General features: G+C 48.0%; 1 protein-coding gene across 2 annotated transcripts in view; it reads left to right on the top strand.

Moving 5' to 3' along the window:
- Positions 1-25,536, top strand: part of rims2a (regulating synaptic membrane exocytosis 2a) — a gene marked incomplete at both ends in the record, with an annotated part of 159,999 nt that overhangs the window by 36,814 nt on the left and 97,649 nt on the right. For both annotated transcript variants that reach the window (XM_084443733.1, XM_084443734.1), the window contains one exon: positions 2,297-2,583. In XM_084443733.1, the coding sequence (XP_084299859.1) occupies positions 2,297-2,583 (287 nt within the window). The remainder of the gene's footprint in view (positions 1-2,296; positions 2,584-25,536) is intronic.

Raw genomic sequence — 25,536 nt, 5'->3', positions numbered from 1 at the left:
TCGTCTTAAGGACCTATTCACAAAAGATATTGCGCTAATGATATTCTAGCGCAAACACCCATACAGTGTTGCAGCTGAGTGCAATTTGCTCCTGATATGGCAAAGTATAAATACTGCCCATGCAACAGCAACACTATGCAGCTAATGGCAGACAGAAAAAGAAAGATGACATTTTGTGCGAACTGAAAGTCCTGACGGACGAGGCCTCACAACCTCAAGTAAAAAAACACCACACATTCAGCTAAAAAACATATTTGGGATTTAATATCCCAGCGTAGTGGGCTCGTGGTGCAGATGGGATGTCAGGCAAAACATAATCGCACATTATTTCTCATGATATGCTTTGCTGGCAACAAAATAAAGTCGTCGAATTCCACCTTTGTGACCAAAAATACAAATAGGCCTACATCATTAGGCCTAGGAAAGATAGCCTAGGCACATCACTCCTGGGTGCTGGGTTGAGTAATAATCACAATGAAGAGAGTCCGCAGAGAATAGAACACACACACTCGTATGCTCCAGAATAAACCTTTTATTCACAACGTTTCGACCGTCTGCGGAAGTGAGACGGCCAGTAAAACTACCAGTGAAACAGACAGTCAATCAGCCTACCAGCCTACCAGCTAACCAGTAAAATAGCAAGTAAACCAGCCAACCAGTAAGACTATTAGGAAAACAGCCAGTGAACCAGTCGAACAGTAAACCACCTAGTAGAAGAACAAGGGTAAAACCTACTGAGCCAGCCAGCTAGCCAGCCACCGAACCAGCTGAGCCAGCCAGTAGCAGTTCAGACAGTGTGCAGTGCCCGCCCACAGTAATCTCAGTAATGTACTGACTCAGCACTGGGCCTGTGCAGCTGCAGTAAGCCTCCTCACTGGACGCCAGAGCTGTCAATCACAGGCCCTCAGTGTGCTGGGACACACATGGACATTCTGCCCACTCAGCTGAACTTTCTCTCTCTCTCTATAACTCGATATTCTATACAATCTCTACTGTATCTATGATAATATACAATCTCTATGCTCTACTATCTCTACTGTCAGTCTATCTCTATCTCACCACTACTATCTCCATTGTTGTATTTCCTGGTAGCTTGTCTACCACTTACCTATTCTATCTCTACTGTTATCTCTCTCTGTCTCCCTATCTCTCTTTCTACAATCTCTATTCTGTTACCCTACTGTATCTCAGCTCCCACAGGCCGCAGCTCTGCTCCAGTACTCCACAGATGATGTCCTCCAGCATCTCCTCTCTAGAGACCAGAGATTACCAGGATAACTAGCTGTGGAAATACTAGGAATTATCCAACTATACTAGCTAGCAAACTAGCTGACGACTAGCTACTGTATGTACGCACGTACAGTACCTAATATGTATAGGTAAGGACGGAGCAGATCTAGATGAGAGGTGTTTGTGGAGCTGGGGAGGGAGGGAGGGAGCGGAGGAGGGGGAGGGGAGGAGAGGTAGGGGAGGAGAGGGAGGGGGTGGGTGACCAGGGCTCCTGTCGACCCTGCGATTTATGAGGCTAATGTGGCTGTGCTTCTGGGGCTGCAGAGAGGGTACAGAGGCAGGGGAGAGAGAGCAGCTAGCAGCCCGCCTCTCTCCCTCTCTCTTTCTCTCTCCCACTTTCCTTCCTTATTTCTCCTCTCTTTCCCTTTCTCGCTCCTTCTCTATCGTTCTCTTTCTCTCTCTCCCTCCCTTGCTCTCTCTCTTTCTCTGACGATAGTCCTACTCTCACTGCAGAACACCGAACCGCAGAACAGTCTTTGTCTTTACACCCTTACCTACAGCACAGTAGTACCCAGCATGCAACAGCACACTACGACCCTGGCACGCACACACAGCTGAACACCAGGCGATCGCAAGGACCTCAGGAGGTCTGGCCATCGCTAAGGCACCTACTGATGTGTGCTACACTGTCCAAACCTCAGACTAAGAGACTCCTTCTTGGACTCAGAGGTTTTTCTACTGCCTGAGTGCAATGTGGCGATGCATCAAAACTCTATCCACGGCTACTGTATGTGTATGGAACATATTCACCACTCGCCTCATCTAAAGAACTCCAAACCAACCTAAAATAATATCTCCGATATAGCAAGTATCCGATCTCTACGATACTTGACCTAACCAGCCCCATCCCATCCAAGATCATTATAGTCTCACAGGCGAAATGTTGTCGGTTCGATCCCCACCTGTGACAAGAGCCCATGCCACAGCACACCACACCATTCCACCTCCATCACCATACCCACCATCCCTGCCTGCCCCTAACCTCCTCCTCTCTCCTCCCCCCCAGGTAATGTGGGTATGCAACTTGTGCCGAAAACAACAAGAAATCCTCACCAAGTCGGGGGACTGGTTCTACACAGCCGGGGACCCGCGGGCCGTGTTTGAGGGGCCCCGGGGCCGGCGGCACGAGGAGGCTCCCCAGGAGAAGAAGGCCAAACTGCAGGAGCCGGCCCTGTACCAGCAGGGGCCCTCCGGGGACCGGTCCAGCAGAGCCCCGGGTCTCCCCAGGCAGCACTCCCTCAACAACGGCTCAGGCCTGAGGCACCCGGCGCCCGGAGATATACTCTCAGACAGGTATGACCGCCACAGAGGGTGTGTGTGTGTGTGTGGGAGGGGGGGGGGTATGCTTTGTGTGTGTGGGTGAGGTGGAGTGTGTATGAGTGTGATTTGTGTATGAGATTGAGTGTGTGCGTGCGCGCGCACATGTGTCTTTGTGTGGCTCAACATCTTTCTTAACCTCTCGTAGTATTTAAATGTGATTATGTTTCACATTTTCAAAAATGATACAGAATCAGCTGTACTGTTTCTGTGGATGCGTGGCTCAGTGCCATCGACTGCAAACACACCGGCTGGCGTGAGCATTTCAGTCATTGTGGAGATTTAAATGAACTGCTTGCCTCAGGAAAACCTGCAGGTTAAAAGTAAAAAGCTGTTTACCAAGCTGTTTTGTGGTGGCCGCGTCAGAATGAGAAGCACAGGGGTCTTTTAACGTGGACGTTTGGCAGCGGCGGCAGGGTTGGGAGGAGTGCAGGCCGAGATTCAAGCCAAGCATAAAATCCCCGGCTCCTAGCAAACGAGTCAAGGCCCGGGCCGGCATAAAGGTGCTCGCACACCGAGCCCACAGGGCCTGTAAAACAGACAGAAGCACCGATACCAGGTACCAGCTCAGCATTTTACACACAACTCCACACACACACACACACACATGCACAGAAACACACACATACATACAGTACGCACGCACACACACCGATACATGCACCCACACACACACACACATGCACCGACACTAGGCTTTACATGTACAGTCATACACATACAATTCTGCAGCCAAGACTTCTTTTTTCTTCTTTTTTTTTTACAGTACTGACAGACACACACACACACACACACACACACAAACACATACACGCATGCACGCAGTCAGACTCGGCTGCAGGGATTCTACAGATGGACTGGAGCTCTGCAACATAAAAGCCACACCGCTGGCTCCTCCTCCTGGTTTATTGTTGAATATACTACATGTATGAGTTAGGCATACTATAGAAAGCCTAATAGAGGCTAGGACCCTTAAGACTAGACTAAATCTGTGGAATGATACTGAGCGCTGGTGCTATGCCAGTAACTGTGCAACAGTATTCCACAGCCCCTGACTGAACGGCGGCGTGTTTGTGCTCATTCTGAGCGGGTCTTACGGAGAGATGACGCGGCCGACGTCCCGTGCTCGTGAATCCCGGGGCCCGCCTCCCTTCCGACGGCGGCCTGGGACACGGCAGTTGCGTTTACGTCCACACGGTGTCTCCTTCCCCCTCTCCCATCGTCTTCGGCCTCTCGGCGTGTCGCTGCGACGCCGTGTCTCTCACTCTGTCTCCGTCGCTCTGCCTCTCTTTCTTTCGCTCTCTCTCTCTTTCTCTCTCTCCCTTGGTCTGTTTCCTCTTCGTCTCCCTGGTGCTGTGTTAGTGCTAGTGTTTCTCTCTCTTTCTCTTATCTCTCTGCTTTTCTCTCTCCCACTCCTCTCTCTATCCACCGCCAGAGTCTCGACACACACACACACACACACACACACACACACACACACACACACATACACTACTGACTATATCCACCTCGCCAGAGCAGCAGGTCTGTATGTACTGCCATGTGTCAGTGAGTGTTTGGTTCCTCCAGTCTTACTAACCCTGGGGTCAGTCCCGGGGAGCGGCCCTCACACAAACAGATGTCCCCCGCCCCCCCGAGCTGCACCACAGATCCCTGTGGTGAAGAGGTGCATTGTGGGTTGTGAATCGTGCTGTCCAGTGTGCAGCGCGCCCATTGTGTTGCCTGGCTCTGAAGTGGCTTCTCCGTGTCAGAAAAGTAGTCAGTCAGGCACACACACACACACACACACACAGTATATTGGTGCATTAACATATGCATTTACACGCACACACACATAAAACACACAAGTTGAATGCATGTGCACACACACAACACACACTCGCACACGCTCACACACAGTATACAGGTGCACTAACACACACACACACACACACACACAGGAGGTGTGGTAGTTTCGCGCTGCCTATTTCCTCCCTAACGCCTGTTCCTTGGTCGACCTTGCAAAGGCACAGTAGACTTGATGGGCCGCATCCCCCACTAGTCCAACACTCGGACTAGGAACCAGCTAGCGGCTGAACCCAAGCCACAGTGGGGTTTGAGACTCAACTCATTAAGCTTGCGTCCTCTTTCTTTCTCTTAACGACCTTGTGTTGGGCTCCTACAACCCTCTCTATTCCTACGAGGGAGAGGAGACCAACAGAGGAGACCTTCCTGAGGGGTTGTGGCATCGATGGAGGCTACTAGTAGTTACTTCTAGTAGTTAGCGGTAGTAGTATTAGTACTGTAGTAGTAGCTGATAATTGTAATAGTAGTGGTTGTAGTTGTGGGGCTGGTAGTAGTGTAGAAGTGTGTTGTGTAGTAGTATTAGTAGTAGTAATAGTACAGTAGTAGTAATAGTAGTATTTGGTGAAGTAGTAGTAGACATAGCAGTAGTACTATTCTCTCAAAAAGCAGCAGGCATTAGATTCCGACATCTCATTATTCTGACCACTCAATGTTCCGAAAATTACCCATTATTCTGACGTCTCATTGTTTCGACGTCCCGTTGTTCCGACCATATTAAACCCATTCGTCCGACGTCCCATTATTCCGACCAATATAAATCTCTACCACTTGGCCAAAGGGGATAGACGTGGACACAGGGATCAGGCTAATTTACGAAACTGGACCCAGGAGTGGAGCTACTCGGACGCCTAGTGGGCGCGCTCCGCATATCGCAATACCCCTGCGCGGGCTCGCAGGCCTGGAGGTATGCGGGCGCGCAGGGGAATTGCTCAATGCTCGCTGCCCGAGCGCCTCCACGCATATACATTATTTTCATCATAGCCTACTGTAACTGTTATGTTGTATGATGCCGTCTAGAAATAACGTTTGGAGGCGATTCAAACAATTAGGATTGTGGGCCTTTGCCCCCACTCCCTCCGCTGCTGCTACTTTCACAACTTTTCATCTAGCAAACATTCATCAACTAGGCTATATCAACTAGGCAATATCATCTAGGGTGCATCTCACTGCCAACACAGAGAGATAACTTTGAGACTGTTTTATTAAACAATAGGCTAGATCAGTCCTTCTCAGATTGACTGTCTGTGCTAGCCTAGCCCGTCTGTCTCTCTGTGCTAGCCTAGCCTGTCTGTATGTGCTAGCCTAGCCTCTGTCTCTATGTGCTAGCCTGTCTGTCTGTATGCTAGCCTAGCCTCTTTGGTATATACTAGCCTCTCTGTCTGTATGTAGGCTAGGTGCTAGCCTAGCCCCTGTTTGTATGTGCTAGCCTAGCCTTTGTCTGTATGTGTCAGCCTAGCCTGTCTGCACTAGCTAGCTTTCGGTTTATACTAGCCAAGCCTTCCTGTCTATGTGCTAGCTGTTTGTCTGTATGTGTTAGCCTAGTCTACTGTATATCTGTCTTTATGTGCCTGTTAAGTCTGTCGTAGCCTGCCTGTCTAGCTAAGGCTCATGGCTGAGAGGCGGAATGGCAGCGATGAATGATTCTGGTGTTGGCAGCCGGGAGTTTAGCGGTGACACAACAGGAAAAAGGCTGTCTGAAAAACTGGGGGATAATGCTTATGATGGATGACTGGGTGCCCATAAATAGAACTCCTACTGCATAAGCACCAAAAAACACTTTCATTAATCTTAAAGAATGTTTAAATTAACTCTGAATCTGTTTTACTGAAGTGTGTGCGTGTGTGGGAAGGGGGGGGGGGTGGCTGACAGTGTTTATAAGGAGAAATAACTTAGGAAGGGGCCTAATTTATCTTGGTCTCTGAGGTGTCATTTGAATGAACACAGATACACAAGGACAGATGCAGAGTGGGAAGAGAAAACAACAATAACTACACTCGGATTAAAAAATAATGACTCACTGTTGTCTCTCAAGATTACCTGCTTTAACTCTCCATTTTAGCCCAGGTCAGTTTAAAATAGTCAGTTTGGCCAGTTTATATCTCAGCCTAGCCTAGTCTAGCCCAGCACAGCCAATAGTCCAGTCTAGCCTAGTCCAACCTAGCCTTGTTGTTGTGTTTCCTGTTCGTTTGACCCATGTTAAGGGATTGTCCAGTGCAGGACACAAACCTGCAACCTTGCAAGTCGGATGTGCTAACGACTCTGCCAAGAGAGATATCCCTATTGGCAGGGTATTTAGCACATCCTTTATACTAGGGAAGTGAGTAACCCTCACTACCACTACCTTGGAGGACCACACTCACTCCATGAGGGCTTACAAGGACTCACAATTCACTCGGTTACACTAGCCTAGTCCAACCTAGCTAACCCAGCTGTTATATATGTGTATGAGTGATACACGGCACTGTTTTATGTTGATAGTATTACGCACCAGGCATAAGTTGTACATGCACATTGATATGTATGTAGTGCTGCCTTTGAAGTCAACGACACTATTTTCTCCAAGATAGACCTTGCCCAGGTATACCTACAGATGGAAGTGGAAGAGTCGTCACGGAAGTACCTGACTATAAACACCACAAAAGGCCTTTACCAGATTGGTATTTGGTATATCGAGTGCCCCAGCTATATGGCAACGCGCCATGGACCAAGTACTCCAAGGGATACCGGGCACCCACTGCTATCTAGACGACATCATTTTCACTGGAGTGGATGATGCGACACATCTGGCGAACTTGCAAGCAGTCCTGTCGAGATTGGAGGAGTATGGACTGAGAGCCAACAAGGACAATTGTGAGTTCTTCAAGGACTCCATCGGGTTTTGTGGTCACACCATCAACAGACATGGCCTCCATAAGTCTCAGGACAAAATCGACGCTATTCTGAGAGCACCAAAACCAGAAAATGTGAGCCAGCTATGCTCATTCTTGGGCCTTGTAAACTATTACCACAAATTCCTTCCGAACCTCTCCACGGTTCTACACCCCTTACATTGTTTGCTACAGTCGGGAAAGAAGTGGGAGTGGTCTAAGGACTGTGAACAAGCATTTGAGACCGCTAAGCAGCTAGTCACCTCAGACGAGGTCTTAACACACTTCAACCCCAGTCTTCCCCTACGCCTCGCCTGTGATGCCTCGCCATATGGCATCGACGCCATGCTCTCGCACACAATGTCTGACGGAACTGAGCGACCAATCGCGTTTGCGTTGCGTTCTCTCAACCCTGCAGAACGCAATTATGCACAAATAAACAGAAGGTTTGAGTTTAGTATGGGGGGTGAAGAAGTTTAATAAATATCTCTATGGAAAACACTTCACATTAATTAGGGATCATCAACCCCTTGTACTGTAGCTATCTTTAACCCTCGAGAGCCTGTTTCAGCAATGACAGCGGCACGCTTACAACGATGGTCTCTTTCTGGGTTTCACACCTACACCATAGAGTTTAAGAGGACTAAACAACATGGGAACGCTGATGGACTCTCCTGCCTCCCACACGAACCACACCCTGCGGAGGACACAGCAGATCCAGCGGACGCGTTCCACCTGACCCAACTGGAGTCACTTCCTGTCACCAGAGCTCAGATACAAAAGGAGACCAACAGAGATCCTACCTTGTCTAAGGTCTATGAGCTGACAGTGAATGGATGGCCGACGCATGGCTGCCCCCAGCTACCAGAGTCCTCCACCCGTCAGGACCAGTTATCAGTGTGTCAGGGCTGTGTCATGTGGGGTACACGTGTCATCGTACCACCCAAGCTGCGTTCAAGAGTGTTGGAATCACTGCATGAAGGCCATCTTGGGATAGTGAAGATGAAGAGCCTCGCTAGAAGCTACATATGGTGGCCAGGCATAGACAGTCAAGTATAGGACCTGGCTAAGACCTGCAGTGGATGCCAACAGATACAGCGCCAGCCCCAAACAGCACCTGCCCACACATGGGAATGGCCCACTACCCCGTGGCAACGTGTTCACATCGACTACGCGGGACCCTTCTTGGACCGGATGTTTCTCGATGTAGTCGACGCGCACTCTAAGTGGCCCGAAGTCTTCACAGTGAAACAGGCCACATCGACGAAAACAGTGGACATACTGCGCACACTCTTCTCACGCACAGGCTTGTCCCAACAACTGGTGAGTGATAATGCTAGCACATTCACTGGAGAGGAGTTTCAGAGCTTTCTCAAACGGAACGGTATCAAACACCTGACCTCTGCTCCTCACCACCCTGCCACTAATGGCTTAGCAGAGCGTTTTGTGCATTCATTCAAACAGTCAATGAAAGCAAGTGGGAAGGATGGAAGAGTGCTGCAACAAATTTTCTACTGGCTTACAGAAACACGGCTCACGCCACAACGGGTCAGACACCAGCTATGCTTTTCATGGGCAGAAACCTGAGATCACGTCTGGATTTGCTGAAGCCAGACATCCGCAAACATGTGTTGGAGAAGCAGTGCTCCACTGGACAGACACAAAAACAACTCAGAACATTCAGTGTTGGACACAAAGTGCTCACCAGAGACTATAGAAGTAACAATCAGAAATGGCAGGCTGGAGAGATTCTGTCAGTCGGGTCCGCTGTCTTACAACGTGTGTGTAGGGCCTGACATTGTCTGGCGCAGGCATGTTGACCAGTTACTGGATGCAACAACAAAGAATACCACAGTTAAGTCAGTAAGACACCAAGACTCGGATGAGTTTCCTCCCAGAACACCAGAGGACTTAGACACTGATAACGAACCTGAACCTGCAGAGACTGACCTCAACTGAGGGCCGCTGGCTCTGGTTCTGAACAACCCAGACGTTATACTGAGAGAAATCATAGAGCACCTCAGAGACTTGATTTGTAGTTGGTTATGATTGACTAACCTACCTTGACAGAACCAACTGTTCGTGTTGTTGAAAGACAATGTTGTAAACAAATTGTTTATTCAGGAATTTATAGAGTGCCTTATTTCTGTTACAGTTAGTATTAATTAATAGAACACAGCACTGTCCTTGTGATGTTTATGCTGTACAGTAGGTTACATCTACGCTGGAAGGGAGGAATTGTTATATATGTGTATGAGTGATACACAGCACTGTTTTATGTTGATAGTATTACGCGCCAGGCATAAGTTGAACATGCGCATTGATATGTATGTAGTGCTGCCTTTGAAGTCAACGACACTAGTAAAATCGTAAAGTGATGTCTATGTTCCTGCGTCTTATGAATACTGTTGTTGTTAAGTAAAACACAACACCAGCTCAGTTTATAGTCCAGCTACATCGAGCCTATAGTCCAGTCCAGCCTACAGTCCAGTCCACTACTGTAGCCTAGTCAAATCTCGCGAGCCTAGCGTAGCCCAGCCCGGCGTGTCATAAAATGAATTAAATTGCACATTCCAGCGTTTTCATCTTAGTTCAGTCTCTCCAAGTGGTATCTAGGTTGAGATAGGCTCAAAGGAATCACAGCTACAGTGAGGGTCAGAGTCATTTTAACATCATCTGACCAGTAGCTTAATGTCCAGTAGCTTACTATATAAAACATGGTATTTAAACACTAGAATAAGGTTTAGTAGCATGAAAATGCTGGGTTACCTGAACCCTTCACACCCTTGTTTATTCAACCTTTATCTAACCAGGAAAAGACCCGTTGAGATAACATCTCTTGTCCATCACAGCTTCCAGCCACCACATGTGTCTGTTGTTTCCTGCAACTCCCCTCTGAGTTGCTCTGAGTTCGACCCCCTTCCCCCCATAGGAGATTGTCCAGGTGATTTGTGAGTGAAATAATTGCATCATTCTCTCCATCCATCCCTCCCTTCTTCTCCAGGCCTATTTTAGGTATTAGGGTGCATTTTCCTCCTCCTTCAGTACTGATTAGAGCTGATGGTTGGCAGGATATGCCAAAAAACCCTGACGATAGCAGCTCTGCACATGTATTGTAGGCTATCTGCGCGCGCGGACTCGGAGTGAGAAAGGGAGAGAGAGAGGGAGAGAGGAGAGAGAGAGAGAGAGGAGGAGGATATGGCAAAGAGTGTGCGCGAATGAATGCGTAGGCTATGTGTGTGCGTGTTTGTGTGTGTGTGCGTGTGCGTGTGTGTGTGTGTGTGTGTGTGTGTGTGTGTGCGCGTGTGTGTGTGTGTGTGTATGTGCTCTAATAGGCAACGAGAAATATGAGTTGAATATGAGGCAGCCTCCGGTGTACCGGTACGAGATGCTTATAGAAGATGCTTCGCTGCTTTTCTGCGTTCGCTTTCTTACCTCCACCGAGAAGAGATCTTGCTACAGTAAGAAGAGCTCGTTACCGGATCCTCCGTTCTGTCGGTTTAAGTTCGGAGCATTATGACTGAAGAAACCGGCATCGATTGGCTCTCATCAAAGGACACCTTTTACCAAGATCACGAGAAATATGGAACTTGATTAGCGTGTTTTAGTTGAATGCGCTCCTGGAGAAAGAGGGGCGTCCGGAGCGAGTGCAGGTGGATGTACAGTTTGTGACGGAAAGGGCCACTAAGGATAAAGAAACGGAGAAAGGGGGAAAATGCAGTTTGAGACATTGCGTCAATTTTGTAGCTCGGTTTTATCTCATTTTAACGGGGCTTTTTCTCCGCCTCAGAACATTCTGCAGACGGAGCTATTTGAGCAGGCGTTGAGCAATATCGGGTGAGTGATTCCTTCGTAAGAACGTGTGATTTATAGAGGGCTTCCCCGTCGGTAGGCTATGTCTAAGGAGGGTTCGAGGAGAGGGGGGTTTCGTTTATCGATCCGCAGCAGCCCGTAGCCTACACAGACTGGCTGCCTGGATGTTGCAGATGATATTCTGGCATCGCAGTGAGATGTGGGACGGTGCTGCTGCTCTGGTGCTGCTGCTGTGTTTGGGCGTAAAATGATACGGTTAGATGGATTCCGATAATGCTGAGGTGTGACTGCGTGCGTGTGTGTGTGTGTGTGTGTGTGTCGTCGCGGTGTCCCGCTGCCGCATGTGTGTGCCGCTGTGGCTGTTTGCGCGGATAGCATGATAGGTATTGGTAGCCTAATACTGCTCGAAACATTTTTTTCTACCCTCCTCTGCATAGCCGTAAGCCTTGAACATTTAATGCCCATCAAGGATTTTTCAATTGCTCACATTAGTGGCTTTATATAGACCAAAATAACAAAATAATAGACCTGATATGAGTCAATACTCTACATCTACTGATTGAATTAATTTGCTGAGCCATTTACATTTAATATGTTTGTGAAATCATGGATATTCAGCATAATCTGCAAACCTGTGCCCGCACTGGTTTGCAGAGCCATTCCATGCCTTCCGTGTGTGCATGTATGTGTGTGTGTGAGAGAGAGAGAGAGAGGCAGAGAAATACAATGTGTGCGTGTGTGCACGCGCGTGCACATGTGTGTGCCCCTGCCGCTATGTATGTTTTCAGAAGTTGGATATCTGTTAGATGCAGTGATGCACGTTATGATTAGCCTGATAAACGCCCAGTTCCCGTTAGGCTAGTTCCCTCGCCGCCTGCCCTAGTGTGCAGGCTGGGAAAATGACTCTCTCTGACTGTAGAGGGTGTTTTGAACTAGAGAGCTGCAAAATAAAATGGATGAAGTACAGAGAGTTGTTGCAGGGGGGGTGGGGGGTGCTGAGGAGAAAGTGCAGGCATTTTGTAGAGAGAGACGAGCCCGTAGATGCAGCGTGCGGCGTCTGTGTCTGGGGACTCGGGGTCTTTCCCCTCTTGTATTTTTTCTTCTCTCCGTCAGAAATAATTTACAGCCTCTCCTCTCCTCTCCTCTCCTCTCCTCTCCTCTCCTCTCCTCTCCTCTCCTCTCCTCTCCTCTCCTCTCCTCTCCTCTCCTCTCCTCTCCTCTCCTCTCCCCTCCTCCTCTCCTCTCCTCTCCTCTCCTCTCCTCTCCTCTCCTCTCCTCTCCTCTCCTCTCCTCTCCTCTCCTCTCCTCTCCTCTCCTCTCTCCCCTCTGCTCCCCTCTTCTCATCTCCTCTCCCCTCCCTTCCTCTCATCTCCTCTCTCCCCTTTGCTCCCCTCCTCTCTCCTCCTCTCTTCTCTACTCCTCTCCCCTCCTCTCTACTCCTCTCTTCGCTCTCTGTCCCTTCACATCTCATGGGGCTGCCGTAGCTTCGTACACCAGGCTATGAGGCTAGGTTTATGCTTATTCGTGTTTCATCTGCCTTCACAATTAGATGGATGTTTAAGAATCGGTGTGTGTCCGTGTGTGCGTGCGTGGGTGTGCATGGGTGTGTGTGTGTATGTGCGTGTGTGTGCGTGAATGCGTGCGTGTGTCTGTGTGTGTGTACACATCTATGTTCTCCTCCATTATGTGTGTGTATGTGTAGTATGGCCTCTACTTGTGTTGAGTAGTTAGGCCCCTACATATAACTACTGGTAAGGCCGCCATAGCTGTAATTACATAAGAGGGTGTGACATCACCTGAGCTAGCCTAGTTCTGATGGCCAGTGTGTCCAGACTTTACCCTGGTGGACCTGTACTGGCTCCATACAACTACTAGCCCAACCAAACCACTTCATCAGCTCCCACCAGTGTGAGTGTGTGTGTGTGTGTGTGCGTGTGTACTCTGTCTTCACTCTGTGTGGCCCACTAATGGGTTATGCTTTTCCATCCAGGTCCATGTATTATGCATGCGTGCACCAGTGGTCCTAATGGTGTCCAGGGTCTGTTCTTAGAAGTCCAACAGCATGGCCCTGAATGGGGGAGAACACAGACGAACACACACACACACACACACACACACACACACAAATGCATGCACGCACGCACACATGCACACACGCACATACACACACACCCATGCATACATGGACACACACACATACAGACACACACACGCGCACACACACACACACATACACTAATTCCGGTTATGACCCTGAATAGGGGAGAACACAGACAAACATCCACCCGCGCGCACACACACACATGCATGCACATGCACTCACACAAACACACACACGTGACGCACACACGCGCACACACACACACACACACACACACACACACACACACACACACACACACACACACACACACACACACACACACACACAAGCACTCACTCATTCCCCTCATGGCCCTGGATGGGAGAGAGGTGCTGCATGGAATACAACACGCACACACATACACACACACACACTCACACACACACACACACACGCACATCCCTCACACACACCAACACACTTCACACACACCGTATACACACCTCACACATAACCCTTCCACCCCTTACAATACAATCATGCTTTACTGGTAAATTTTGCAACATTTAGCAAAATAAATTGTTAATGTTGCTGTCATTGTACTAAACCCATTAGACATACTCTCACACACAGCAGCACACACACACACACCGTAGGCTAGAAGCAGAACGTGGTCAGCTGCAAGCAAGCACCCTGGAGCAATCTAGGGGTTGAAAGTGCCTTGCTCATGGGTACATAGGCAGCAGTTGCCAGCTCATATCCCTCCCTGTCAGGTCTCTTCCAGGAAGTGCAGGGGACCAGACCATACAGTATCATGGCGGTCAGATGTGACAGTGTTGATGACCAGACCATATAAGGGCAGTCAGATGTGACAGTAGATGTGTGAGCGGACCATTGGGCTGAAAGCTTGTTGTTGTGTTTAGGTTGAGGGTTCATAGTCCGTAGGGGCTCTTATGTAGATAGGACATATCAATATGTGGAAAACAGAATGGATTCTGCTCAGTTCTACAAATGGAGAGTTCTAAGTGATTACCGTATGTGTATGAGGTTCCATGTAAACAGGAAGTAATCATACCAGGTCCAGATTGTGATTGGTCCTGAGAGTCATGACAGTTTTAATCCTCCTCCACAGGCTATCCTATTAGGAGATACTGATGTAAAGAATAGTAGCTGACCAATCCTCACAATGTGGAACATAATGGTATCACTAGTGGTATCGGAATCAGAAGCAGTTTATAGCCAGTTATGGTTTTCACATACTAGGAATTTGCTTGGTCTGTTGGTGCATAACAATAAACAAAGTGCAAGGACAAGACAGGTGGAATATACAGTGGAATATACAGTGCAATCTACTGTACAAGACAGGACAGGGCAAAAATACAAGTGGCAAATACAATGCAATACAGTGCAATGTACAATAAGGTACAGAATAATACAGTATCAGTTGGGCTCCCGGGCCTTGTTGATGAGGTCAGCTGCAGTCGGGAAGAAACTGTTCTTGTGTGGTGAGGTTTTGGTCCTGATGGACCGCAGCCTCCTGCCAGAGGGGAGTGGTCCAAAGAGTTTGTGCCCAGGGCAGAAGGGGTCGGCCACAATCTTTCTTGCCCGCTTCAGGGCCCTGGAGGTGTGCAGTTCCTGGAGGGATGGCAGGTTGCAGCCAATCAGACCTCAGAGTGTATCAGGACTGACAGTAAGTACAGTATGTGCATGCCAGGTAGTGCTTTGAAAACGCAGCGCTGTGATCGTATGTATGTGCGTGTGCACATGCGCATCTGAGTTGTAGACCGTAGAGAACATAACTGTAGAGTCACAGTCTGGTCAACATGACAGTCATCCTCCCTCCTCTCCTATCTGTCTCCTCCTCCCCCTCCCTCCTGTCTCCTCCCTCCCCCCTTCTCCCTCCTCTCCTTCCTCTCTCCCTCCATCTTCTCTCCCTCCCCTCTCTCTCTCTCACTCTCTCTGTCTTTCCTCTCTGTCACGATCTCGTACGGTCGTGGGCCAGAATCATAATAGGGTGTTTCTCCCTGATGGAACACCCCCGTCTTTCTCCTCCCATCCCTCCCTCCCTCCATCGCTCGCGCCATCCCTCCAGCGGTGCGGTTGCCACGGTGATATTGTTTGATCAATAGAGAGGATGATGTGTCCCCCCGTCTGTTAATCCTTCTACTGGACCGGCCTGGGAGGGAGGAGGGGATGAGGGAGGAGGGATGCCCCCTCCAGCACGACGCTAGTGGAGGTGTGAGAGAGAGAGAGGGGGGGGGCGTACAGGGGGGGACTAGAAGAGGGGAAAGGAGTGAAGAGGGAAGTGGAGGAGAGGAAGGGGGAGGGAGGGGAGAGGATGGAGGAGAGGAGCGCAGGGGGGGGGGGGGGGGGGCTGCGGTGGTGTCGCCCCAGCGACCACAGCACCTGTAATGACGGCGACAGCGTCGGCGATGTGGGTGTGAGGTAGTCTAACAGCTGCTCCTGGGATGAGCGGAGCGATAGAGGCTGATTGGAGACCCGCGGCAGGACTGAGACGATGTGAGGGGGTCAGGTCAGCTTCTCTGTTCTGCTGGTCCCCCTAGTCCCAGTGAAGTCAGGAGAGGGGGAGAGAAGAGGAGGAGGAGAGAGGAGGAAGAGGAGAGAGGAGGAGGAGAGGGGAGGAGGAGGAAGAGGAGAGAGGAGGAGGAGAGAAGAGGAGAGAGGAGGAGGAGAGAAGAAGAAGAGGAGAGAGGAGGAAGAGGAGGAGGATGAGGAGGAGGCGGAGGAGGAAGCTGGGACACACCGGCATCTGTCACCATGGTGACTGACGCAGAGGAGAGGGAGAAACGGCCTGCACTCCGAAACGCCTCAGAGTCCCAGATACACATCAACGTGCTCGGAGAGAGGAGAGGAGAGAGGGGGAGTGGAGGAGAGCAGAGCAGAGTAGAGGTGAGGTGACGAGGGGAGCGGAGGACAACCAGAGGAGGAAGAGAGAAGAGGAGAAGAGATGAGGCCGATAGGAAGAGGAGGGGAGAGGAGAGGTGTATTTGGAAGACGGAGGGAGGCTTGTGTGAGCCTGCTGGAGACCAGTTTTATTGGTTGAGCCCTGCCTCAGGGACAGACACAGGAGCAGAGCACAGGCTGCTTTTATTGCCTGGGTCCGGCAGGGGGGCGATGATTACAGTAGACGTGCTCACCACGCATGTTTGGACAGGGGAGAGAGACATATCCTGGGTTCTAATGTTCAGGGTTCTGATACTCGGGATTTTAGTGTACTGGGTTCTTTTGGAGGGATGGGAGGGAGAAGAGATGGGAGAGGGAGGTACGGGTGGAGGTAGAGGAGAGGTTGGTGGAGGTAGAGGAGGAGTTGGTGGAGGTAGAGGAGTTGGTGGAAGTAGAGGAGTTGGTGGAGGTAGAGGAGGAGTTGGTGGAGGTAGAGGAGAGGATGGGTGGAGGTAGAGGAGAGGATGGGTGGAGGTAGAGGAGAGGATGGTGGAGGTAGAGGAGGAGTTGGTGGAGGTAGAGGAGGAGTTGGTGGAGGTAGAGGAGAGGTTGGTGGAGGTAGAGGGGAGGAGGGAGAGGAGGAGTTGGTGGAGGTAGAGGAGAGGTTGGTGGAGGTAGAGGAGGAGTTGGTGGAGGTAGAGGAGGAGTTGGTGGAGGTAGAGGAGAGGTTGGTGGAGGTAGAGGGGAGGAGGTAGAGGAGGAGTTGGTGGAGGTAGAGGAGAGGATGGTGGAGGTAGAGGAGGAGTTGGTGGAGGTAGAGGGGAGGAGGGAGAGGAGGAGTTGGTGGAGGTAGAGGAGAGGTTGGTGGAGGTAGAGGAGGAGTTGGTGGAGGTAGAGGGGAGGAGGTAGGGGGTAGAGGAGGAGTTGGTGGAGGTAGAGGAGGAGTTGGTGGAGGTAGAGGAGAGGATGGGTGCTGGTAGAGGAGGAGTTGGTGGAGGTAGAGGAGAGGATGGTGGAGGTAGAGGAGAGGATGGTGGAGGTAGAGGAGAGGATGGTGGAGGTAGAGGAGGAGTTGGTGGAGGTAGAGGAGGAGTTGGTGGAGGTAGAGGAGGAGTTGGTGGAGGTAGAGGAGGAGTTGGTGGAGGTAGAGGAGGAGTTGGTGGAGGTAGAGGAGAGGATGGTAGAGGTAGAGGGGAGGATGGAGGAGGTAGAGGAGGAGTTGGTGGAGGTAGAGGAGAGGATGGGTGGTGGTAGAGGAGGAGTTGCCGAGTGGAGAGGAACCAGGACAAAAGACAGAGCCTTCTCAACAGAGTCACAGTCCTGTGCATGCCGGTGACATCTGCACCCCTTTCAGGCTCACAGAGCGAGACTGATTTCCTGAAAGGATGAGAGGTGTGTGCGTGTGTGTGTGTCAACATGTCATTAGTGGCCTGTACAGTAATAGTCGACCCCTTAGTCAATCTGCTTTTCAATCTTTTTTGTGTGCGTGAGTTCATCTCTTTCTTGCCCCAGGCCCCAAACCTCTCTCTCTACTTCTCTTTCTCCTCTTTCTCTCCCCTCTTTTTCTTTCTTTCTCTTCTCTCTCCCCTCGTTCTCTTTTCTCTCTTTCTCTTCTCTTCTCTTTCTCTCCTCTCTTTTTCTTTTTTCTCTCTTTCTCTTCTCTCTCTCCCCTCGTTCTCTTTTCTCTCTTTTTCTTCTCTTCTCTTCTCTCTCTCATCTGTTTTCTCACGGTCTCTCACTTCTCTTCTCTTCTCTTCTCTTCTCTTCTCTTCTCTTCTCTTCTCTTCTCTTCTCTTCTCTTCTCTTCTCTTCTCTTCTCTTCTCTTCTCTCTCTCTGACTTGCAGATGGAAATTGAGTGAAAAGAGGATGGATGGGTGGCATACAGCTGAGTGTGAGAGATTCATTTCTTGTGTGTGTGTGTGTGTGTGTGTGTGTGTGTGTGTGTGTGTGTGTGTGTGTGTGTGTGTGTGTGTGAATGTGTGTGCGTGCGTGCGTGCGTGTGCTTTCATCTGTGTGTGTGTGTGTGTGCTCATGTGTTCATAAATTTAGGCCCATCCCAGAGCTATTTTTTTTATTTGGAAAGCTTCTCTTTCTGCCATGAAGCAGATGTCTGATGTCTGCCTGCTCACCCAGCGGTCCGGGGGGAGGTGCCCATGCTGCATGGGTGTGCTGCCATATGCCTTCACATGATGCCATTTGTCAATGTCAGGAAGCCTTTACATTCCTACTGTATATTCGGTCAGGTTAACGATATCCGCCTTTCTCATAAAGTTGCATTCTGTATAATTTCCAGCTGTTCACTAGCCTTTGCCTTTTATGATATAGCCAGAGATTCTTCAACAACGTACCGTACAGTAAAATAGTTAGTAGGCTTCCGTAGAGCTGACCATGAATGTGAGACTCTTCCCAAACCTGTCTCCCAGATGATCCAGAAATGTGGTTGGGGCTGCTAGTTGAAATGACAGGATTCCACCACGGTTCACTGTACGAAGAAGATGTGAACTCATCACTCTGTCTTCCTCACTGGAGATGGTCACGGAAGGTCATAGAAGCTCTTACTCTAAGCCACTCCCAGCTCATCAGTCTAATTCTGCAGTTAGCTCATTGATTTAGGACTTAGCGGCCCGAGAGCTCTTGGTGTTCAGTTGGAATTGGAATTTGGAACCTGATATGATGGAACCCACATATAAAACCTCAAAGTGGGAACTGAAACACATGTGACACATCTGATGCACATTTGAGAGCTATTAACACCTCATCAAGCTCCAAGGAGACCATTTTTCGCACACATGGAAAGGACTTACAAGCCGCTGGGGAGTGTGTGTGTGTGGTGCGTGGGTGTGTGTGTGTGTGTGTATCTGTCTATGTTTGTGTGTTGTTGGTTCCAGTTCCTTGATATCTATGTGGCAGAAGATGTTGTTTCCGAAACTACAGACAAAGTATTGTAACCAAATTAGGGTATAACTTATTTTGCTGGGCATTTTGATCATGTCTTATACTGTATCATTCATCTAGGTTAACATTTAGCAGGCTCCTTGCTGATACGTTTCCAAACACAGCTTCATGATTATGTCCTACATATCTAGAACTAGGGCTGGGAGTCCGAACTTCGGGATTCGAATATAATTCGAATATTGACAGAAATACTGGTATTCGAACGAATATTAGGCAGCCCTTAATATTCGAACCTGTAAGTTTTGTAAATGTGTTGACTAGCAAACGTTGCTTTTGATTCAGATTCAGAGGGTTTTTCACGCCTGGTGAAGTTGCAATCGCGAGCTCATTAGCAAGGCTATTGGACACCTGGGCTCCTGTAGGAGGTGACGTTAGTTAGCACTTATGCCGCGTTCCAGGCAACCCGTAACTTGTGTTTTTCCGACCTCAAACCCGTAACTTCCCACCCGTGAACTCGTACAGCTCGATGTACTACCAGTTGCCGGGTGGGAAGTTACGGGTTTGACTGCCATTCCAGAGCATTTTCACATGTAGGAGGTAGGAAAAACACAAGTTACGGGTTGCCTGGAACGCACCATTAGTTAGCAGAACAATGGCCTCGCCAACGCCCACAACCACGCTGGAGGAGATCGAAATCTGCACCAGTTTGTCTTATCTTGTGACTAAACCCAAGCATTTAGTCACGCCTAAACACTGACTAAACTCTTAGTTGCTACTAGTTAGTCGCATATTAGTTGGTATCTAATTTCGGTTGCACCACGGCAATTTAGGCGTTGTCTTAACTAGTAACTTCTAACTAGTTACTAAAAAATAGTCGTTGTATGACTGTGACGGCAGGATCCAAATAGCCAATCGGTAAGCAAGTAAAAATGTAAACAAGGAGGTTGATCGCCCTTACCCAGCCCTTACCAAGGAGCTTGGGCCGTGTCCGAATGTCCATATTACATACTATATAGTACATACTGCAACTCGCCTACTACATGCGATTAAGTACATACCTGTACTACTCCACGAAAACATGTTTAGTATGCGAGATAAATGTAGCATGCTTCACGAGTCAACCAGTGAAAGCGACGGGCTCCGGCTCGCATATGCGATTCATGTTAAACTTACAACAATATTGAGCTAGCCAGGCATTTGAGTTGGTCATCCAACACAGGCTCGATCCTCACCTTTCTGTATAATCCCAACTGTGAAATGGATGTGATAATAGTCCACAAAATATTCTTCCTTTGCCTCGTTTAGCACCAGCTGCTACACTCTCCTCCAAATTCATTATCTCCGTTAGCAAGGCTAACGTTGCACTCGGTAGCTTGTGCTTATTATTATTATTATTATTGGGGTTGGTGCTTGTGCAGTGGAGGTTTTTTTGGGGGGGAGTTAGCCGTTGGATTGTTATGCTTAAATTATCCTAGCCAGCTAGTTCCCAAGCTTGTTTGATAACCTTTGATTCAGACATAACGTAGGCTGCCTGGTACAGTCCACTGACCAGTTGCTGGTTAACTATGAGGATCCCAGCCGACCGTTGCATCCCCCCAACCCGCAACGGAGGGTTATCAGCTGGGCTGGGACTCCCCCTCTCATCGCTAACCAGCAACTGAGCCAATTGAGCTAAAGGTGGTTAGCTAGCTCGATCGTGAAATTACTCAAACTTATTAAATATGACACCAATAAGCACACCGGTGCCAATAGTTAGCTTAATCTTGATATAACTAAGACATCTGCTAAAAAAAATAATTTTTCCACCGACAGATTTAGCTGCAATGTTTCAGCCCACCTCCGGCCTAATAGCAGAGTTGAAGACGCTACTTCCTCGCACTAGTCATCACTTACACCACCTCCCAGGGTGGTGTACATATTTAGTTGTAGGAACTAGTCGTGAGTGGTGCAACCCATTTAAATTTAGTAGTGACCAAATCTCGAGTTAGTCACCACTTAGGCTATGACTAGGCCTAGTCACCACTTAGTAATGACTGGTGCAACCGGCTCCTGGTTGACGAGGGTTGTTGAGTCTTACATACTGCAGCCAGATAGTCCATAATGGCAAGTTCTGATTTAGCCTAGGCTACATGTTTGATTAATGGGATATACATCCTACTACCTTTAATTATCTTTTATTTGTCTTTCAGTACCTAGCCTGACTGGCTTATTTTTATTTATTTTTGTCAAACAGTGAAAACCTACTGTACAAGCCAGGGTCTGACATAAATTAAAAGAACGGTTGTTGACAAAGACTTGTATTTGCTTCTGAAAACATCATTGCTTATCGATATTGCTTATGATACAATGCCCACTAGTGGACAGAATGTGCACAACATTTATTTTAATACCTAGGTAGGTCTTTCTGTAAGAATTTAATGGTAAAAATATTATTAATAATAATTCGAATATATTCGAATATTATTATTAATAAATAAACGAACTTCGAATATGATTTTGGGGCAAAAGTCCCAGCCCTATCTAGAACACAGCTCTAATTGTCTATTTTAAATAGGTTACAGTGACCACACTTGACCAGTGACCACACTTAACTACAACAGGACCCCTCCTGGGTTCATGGTCTTTGCCTGTTGAACAAAAAATAATCTATGTACTGTAGCATTTTCACTTACACTCTATGCTAACCGCTTGTCCTAAAATAGGACTCGGTGTCCATCCTCAACCCAAGGTAGGCGTGTGGTCATTCTAAACTCTAAATAACATTTTATCCACTGTGTGTCTTTACAAGCAGACTATGCAACTACAATTATCATCAAATACAATGTCACACGATAGACTTCAGCAGGAAACAACACATCTAGTATTAAAAGGCCTGCTGAGCCTTTAGGATTCAACAGCTAAATGACATCTGGGGTGGACAGAGACGTGGAAACATATTGTGTCCAGGCCATTTTTACAGGCTTTGCACGCACACACATAAAACAACATCAAAGGTCTTGCATATGTTGATACAGTATATTGCCACATTGATCTCTGACATTCTGTGTTCTTTTATGTGGGCTTGGGATTCTTAACTATTTACAACGAAATGACGCTGAACGATCTCAATCCTCTTCCTTTTCCCTAGCCTATCTCTGTCCCTGTATCCATCCCTATCTCTGTCCCTGTATCCATCCCTATCTCTATCCCTGTCTCTATGTCTATCTCTATCCCTGTCTCTATGTCTATCTCTATCCCTGTCTCTGTGTATATCTCTATCTCTATCCCTGTCTCTGTGTATATCTCTATCTATCCCTGTCTCTGTGTATATCTCTATCCCTGTCTCTATGTATATCTCTATCCCTGTCTCTGTGTATATCTCTATCTCTATCCCTGTCTCTATGTATATCTCTATCTCTATCCCTGTCTCTATGTATATCTCTATCTCTATCCCTGTCTCTGTGTATATCTCTATCTCTATCCCTGTCTCTGTGTATATCTCTATCTCTATCCCTGTCTCTATGTATATCTCTATCTCTATCCCTGTCTCTGTGTATATCTCTATCTCTATCCCTGTCTCTGTGTATATCTCTATCTCTATCCCTGTCTCTATGTATATCTCTATCTCTATCCCTGTCTCTGTGTATATCTCTATCTCTATCCCTGTCTCTGTGTATATCTCTATCTCTATCCCTGTCTCTATGTATATCTCTATCTCTATCCCTGTCTCTGTGTATATCTCTATCTCTATCCCTGTCTCTGTGTATATCTCTATCTCTATCCCTGTCTCTGTGTATATCTCTATCCCTGTCTCTGTGTATATCTCTATCTCTATCCCTGTCTCTGTGTATATCTCTATCCCTGTCTCTGTGTATATCTCTATCTCTATCCCTGTCTCTGTGTATATCTCTATCCCTGTCTCTGTGTATATCTCTATCCCGGGTGCATTGCACACTCGCTGTGTCCTTGTCTATCTCTATCCCTATCTCTATCCCTATCTCTACTGTATGTATATCTCTATACCTATCTCTATCTCTATCCCTGTCTCTATATATATCTCTATCCCTCTGGGGGGCCGGGTGCATTGCACACTCTGTACCCCCCTGTCGCTGTGTCCTTGTCTATCTCTATCCCCATCTCTATCTATCTCTATCTATCTCTATCTATCTCTATCTATCTCTATCTATCTCTATCTATCCCAAACCCCAGGTCTAGCCCCAGCTGTTATCGACGTTATTTTGGAAGAGCTCAACGAGGCTAATTATTTTCCACATTTTGCAACCATGGCACCCACACGGCTCTCTCCCCCACCTCTCTGCATGTGGACAATCAGCTCTCTCCATCTGGGTTCCAAATGAACATGTTGACTTGACTGAGACGCAGAGAGAGACAGCCAGAAGGAGAGAGAGAGAGAGAGAGAGAGAGAGAGAAAGAGAGAGAGAGAGAGAGAGAGAGAGAGAGAGAGACATACTGGAGGTATGTGGAGAGAGGGGGAGGATGGGGAGGAAGAGAGGGAGGAAGTGCTGTCTCCTGTCCCTGCGCTAGCTACTCCGCCGGCTGGATGGAATCCCATCAGACTCCATTTCATTCATCATGTTTATTCTGCCATTAGGCTTCACCTTGACTGTTGATTTAATGTCCTGCAGGAGGCGGAGTCTTTTCCTACAGATTTTGGCTCGTAGAGGTCAGTGCCCACATACTGTATGGCCAAAGTGGTCAGATCGTTTTGAACTTGAATGCAGGGACTGTCTCCTCTCTCCCTCTGCCCCCCCCCCGTCTCTCTCTCTCTTTCGCTCTCTCTCTCTCTATCTCTTTCTCTCTATCTCTCTATCTCTCTATCTCTCTCTCTCTTTATCTCTCTCTCTCTATCTCTCTATCTCTCTATCTCTCTCTCTCTATCTCTCTCTCTCTCTCTCTCTCTCTCTCTCTCTCTCTTCCATTGTTTTGGCCCAGTGCTTGACTAGTCCAGGAAAGCACCACCCCACACCATCACTCTGCCTGGAAACACTTTCATGTTTTTATAATTGATGGATGTTAAAAATAGAACCTATGGTGGTGTGCTCAAGGCAATATGGCCTGCCTTCTGGTGTGGAACAAAAGTATATTTATAAACTGAATTAAATCCCTAGTCTTTTCCTCATGTGTTTTTGTTCTGTGTTTGTAATTGCGGTCATTTCCTCAATATACCTGTACCACTCAACATTTCTTACACGTGGAGTCAGCTGTATCATAAAGGGCTGATTCACCATAGACCAGCATGGATGTTTCTGGAAGGATAGTTAGATGACTGTAGGTGACTGCTACAGTTGTAGTATACTACAAGTATGCAGTCTACCTGTTCTTTACATTAAAGCCTATGGATTGTAGGCTTTAGCCAGAGAACTTTCCAAATCTGCAAACTGACTTGTAGTAGGCCTATTGACATGTCGATTGTTGCTAATGAGTAGGGCTGTGCAAGAAAATCGATACGGCAATACATCGTAATATTTTTTTCTGCGGTACAGTATCGATACAGTAAAAAAAAAAACTTTTTTGCACGAGGGAAATATACAGAGGCAGGGGACGTGGAATAGATATAGATTTAGAAAATGAAGGATATAATTCAGTCATACTGTAAATACTTATTCATTTTTCATGGTTTAAATGGATTTAAAATGTCCTTACATTCCCTCCGCCCTCAGGATCACCTCCAGGGAGCGGGGAATGGAGTATTTTCAGCTGTATTTTACAATTTTCAGTAAATTATTCAGAGTATCAAAATGTATCGCAATATGTATCATATCGTATCGCAATATATCTTGATATGTATCGCATCGTGACCCATGTATCGTGATACGTATCATATTGGGAGGTCCTTGCCAAAACCCTAATGAGCACCGCACAGCGTACAGGTATAGTACAGTACAGATCAACAGATGAGTACAGTACAGCTCAACACAGCACTACAGTATAGTTCAGTTAATGAGCCTGTGATGTCACTACCTGATTGCTTACAAATGCTGTCTGTTTGACCCATCAGTCACCCTGATGAAGGCCTGTGTGCGGCAACGTGTAGGTGTGCCCTTTTAAAGGTTTTGCTACGTCCATTAGCCATGGAATAAAGGCTTTTTAACTTTCTCCATCACAAGAGTGCCCTGGTCGCTTTCTTTATTTGACAGCACTACAGCATGCTCTTAGCACTGACTGGGACAGCATGCATGCATTCAGGGACCTCACAAAGAGCATTTTATGTTGCTAAATAGGACTTGCCAAGTGTGTGTGGGTGTGTGTGTGTGTGTGTGCGTGCGTGTGAGAGAGAGAGGGGCCCTCACCTTGAACCTGTAGGCTCATCTCCACGGTGTGTCACTGATGATTAGAAAATGAATAAGGACATGTCATTCACCCGTAAATTGACCCCCTCCCCCTCCAACACGCACACACAGAGCTTTTTGTCTTTGCTGGACACCGGGAGGTGGGACAGGGAGGTTGGCAGTGTGCCCGGTGGGGGTGAGGAGCTGCAGTCTAGTCTGGGGACAGGAATAGACCAGGGGGGGGAAATGGGG

The sequence above is a fragment of the Borostomias antarcticus genome, assembly GCF_949987555.1.
Source record: "Borostomias antarcticus genome assembly, chromosome: 10".
NCBI lineage: Eukaryota > Metazoa > Chordata > Actinopteri > Stomiiformes > Stomiidae > Borostomias > Borostomias antarcticus.
This window is presented reverse-complemented; position numbering and strand designations above follow the sequence as displayed.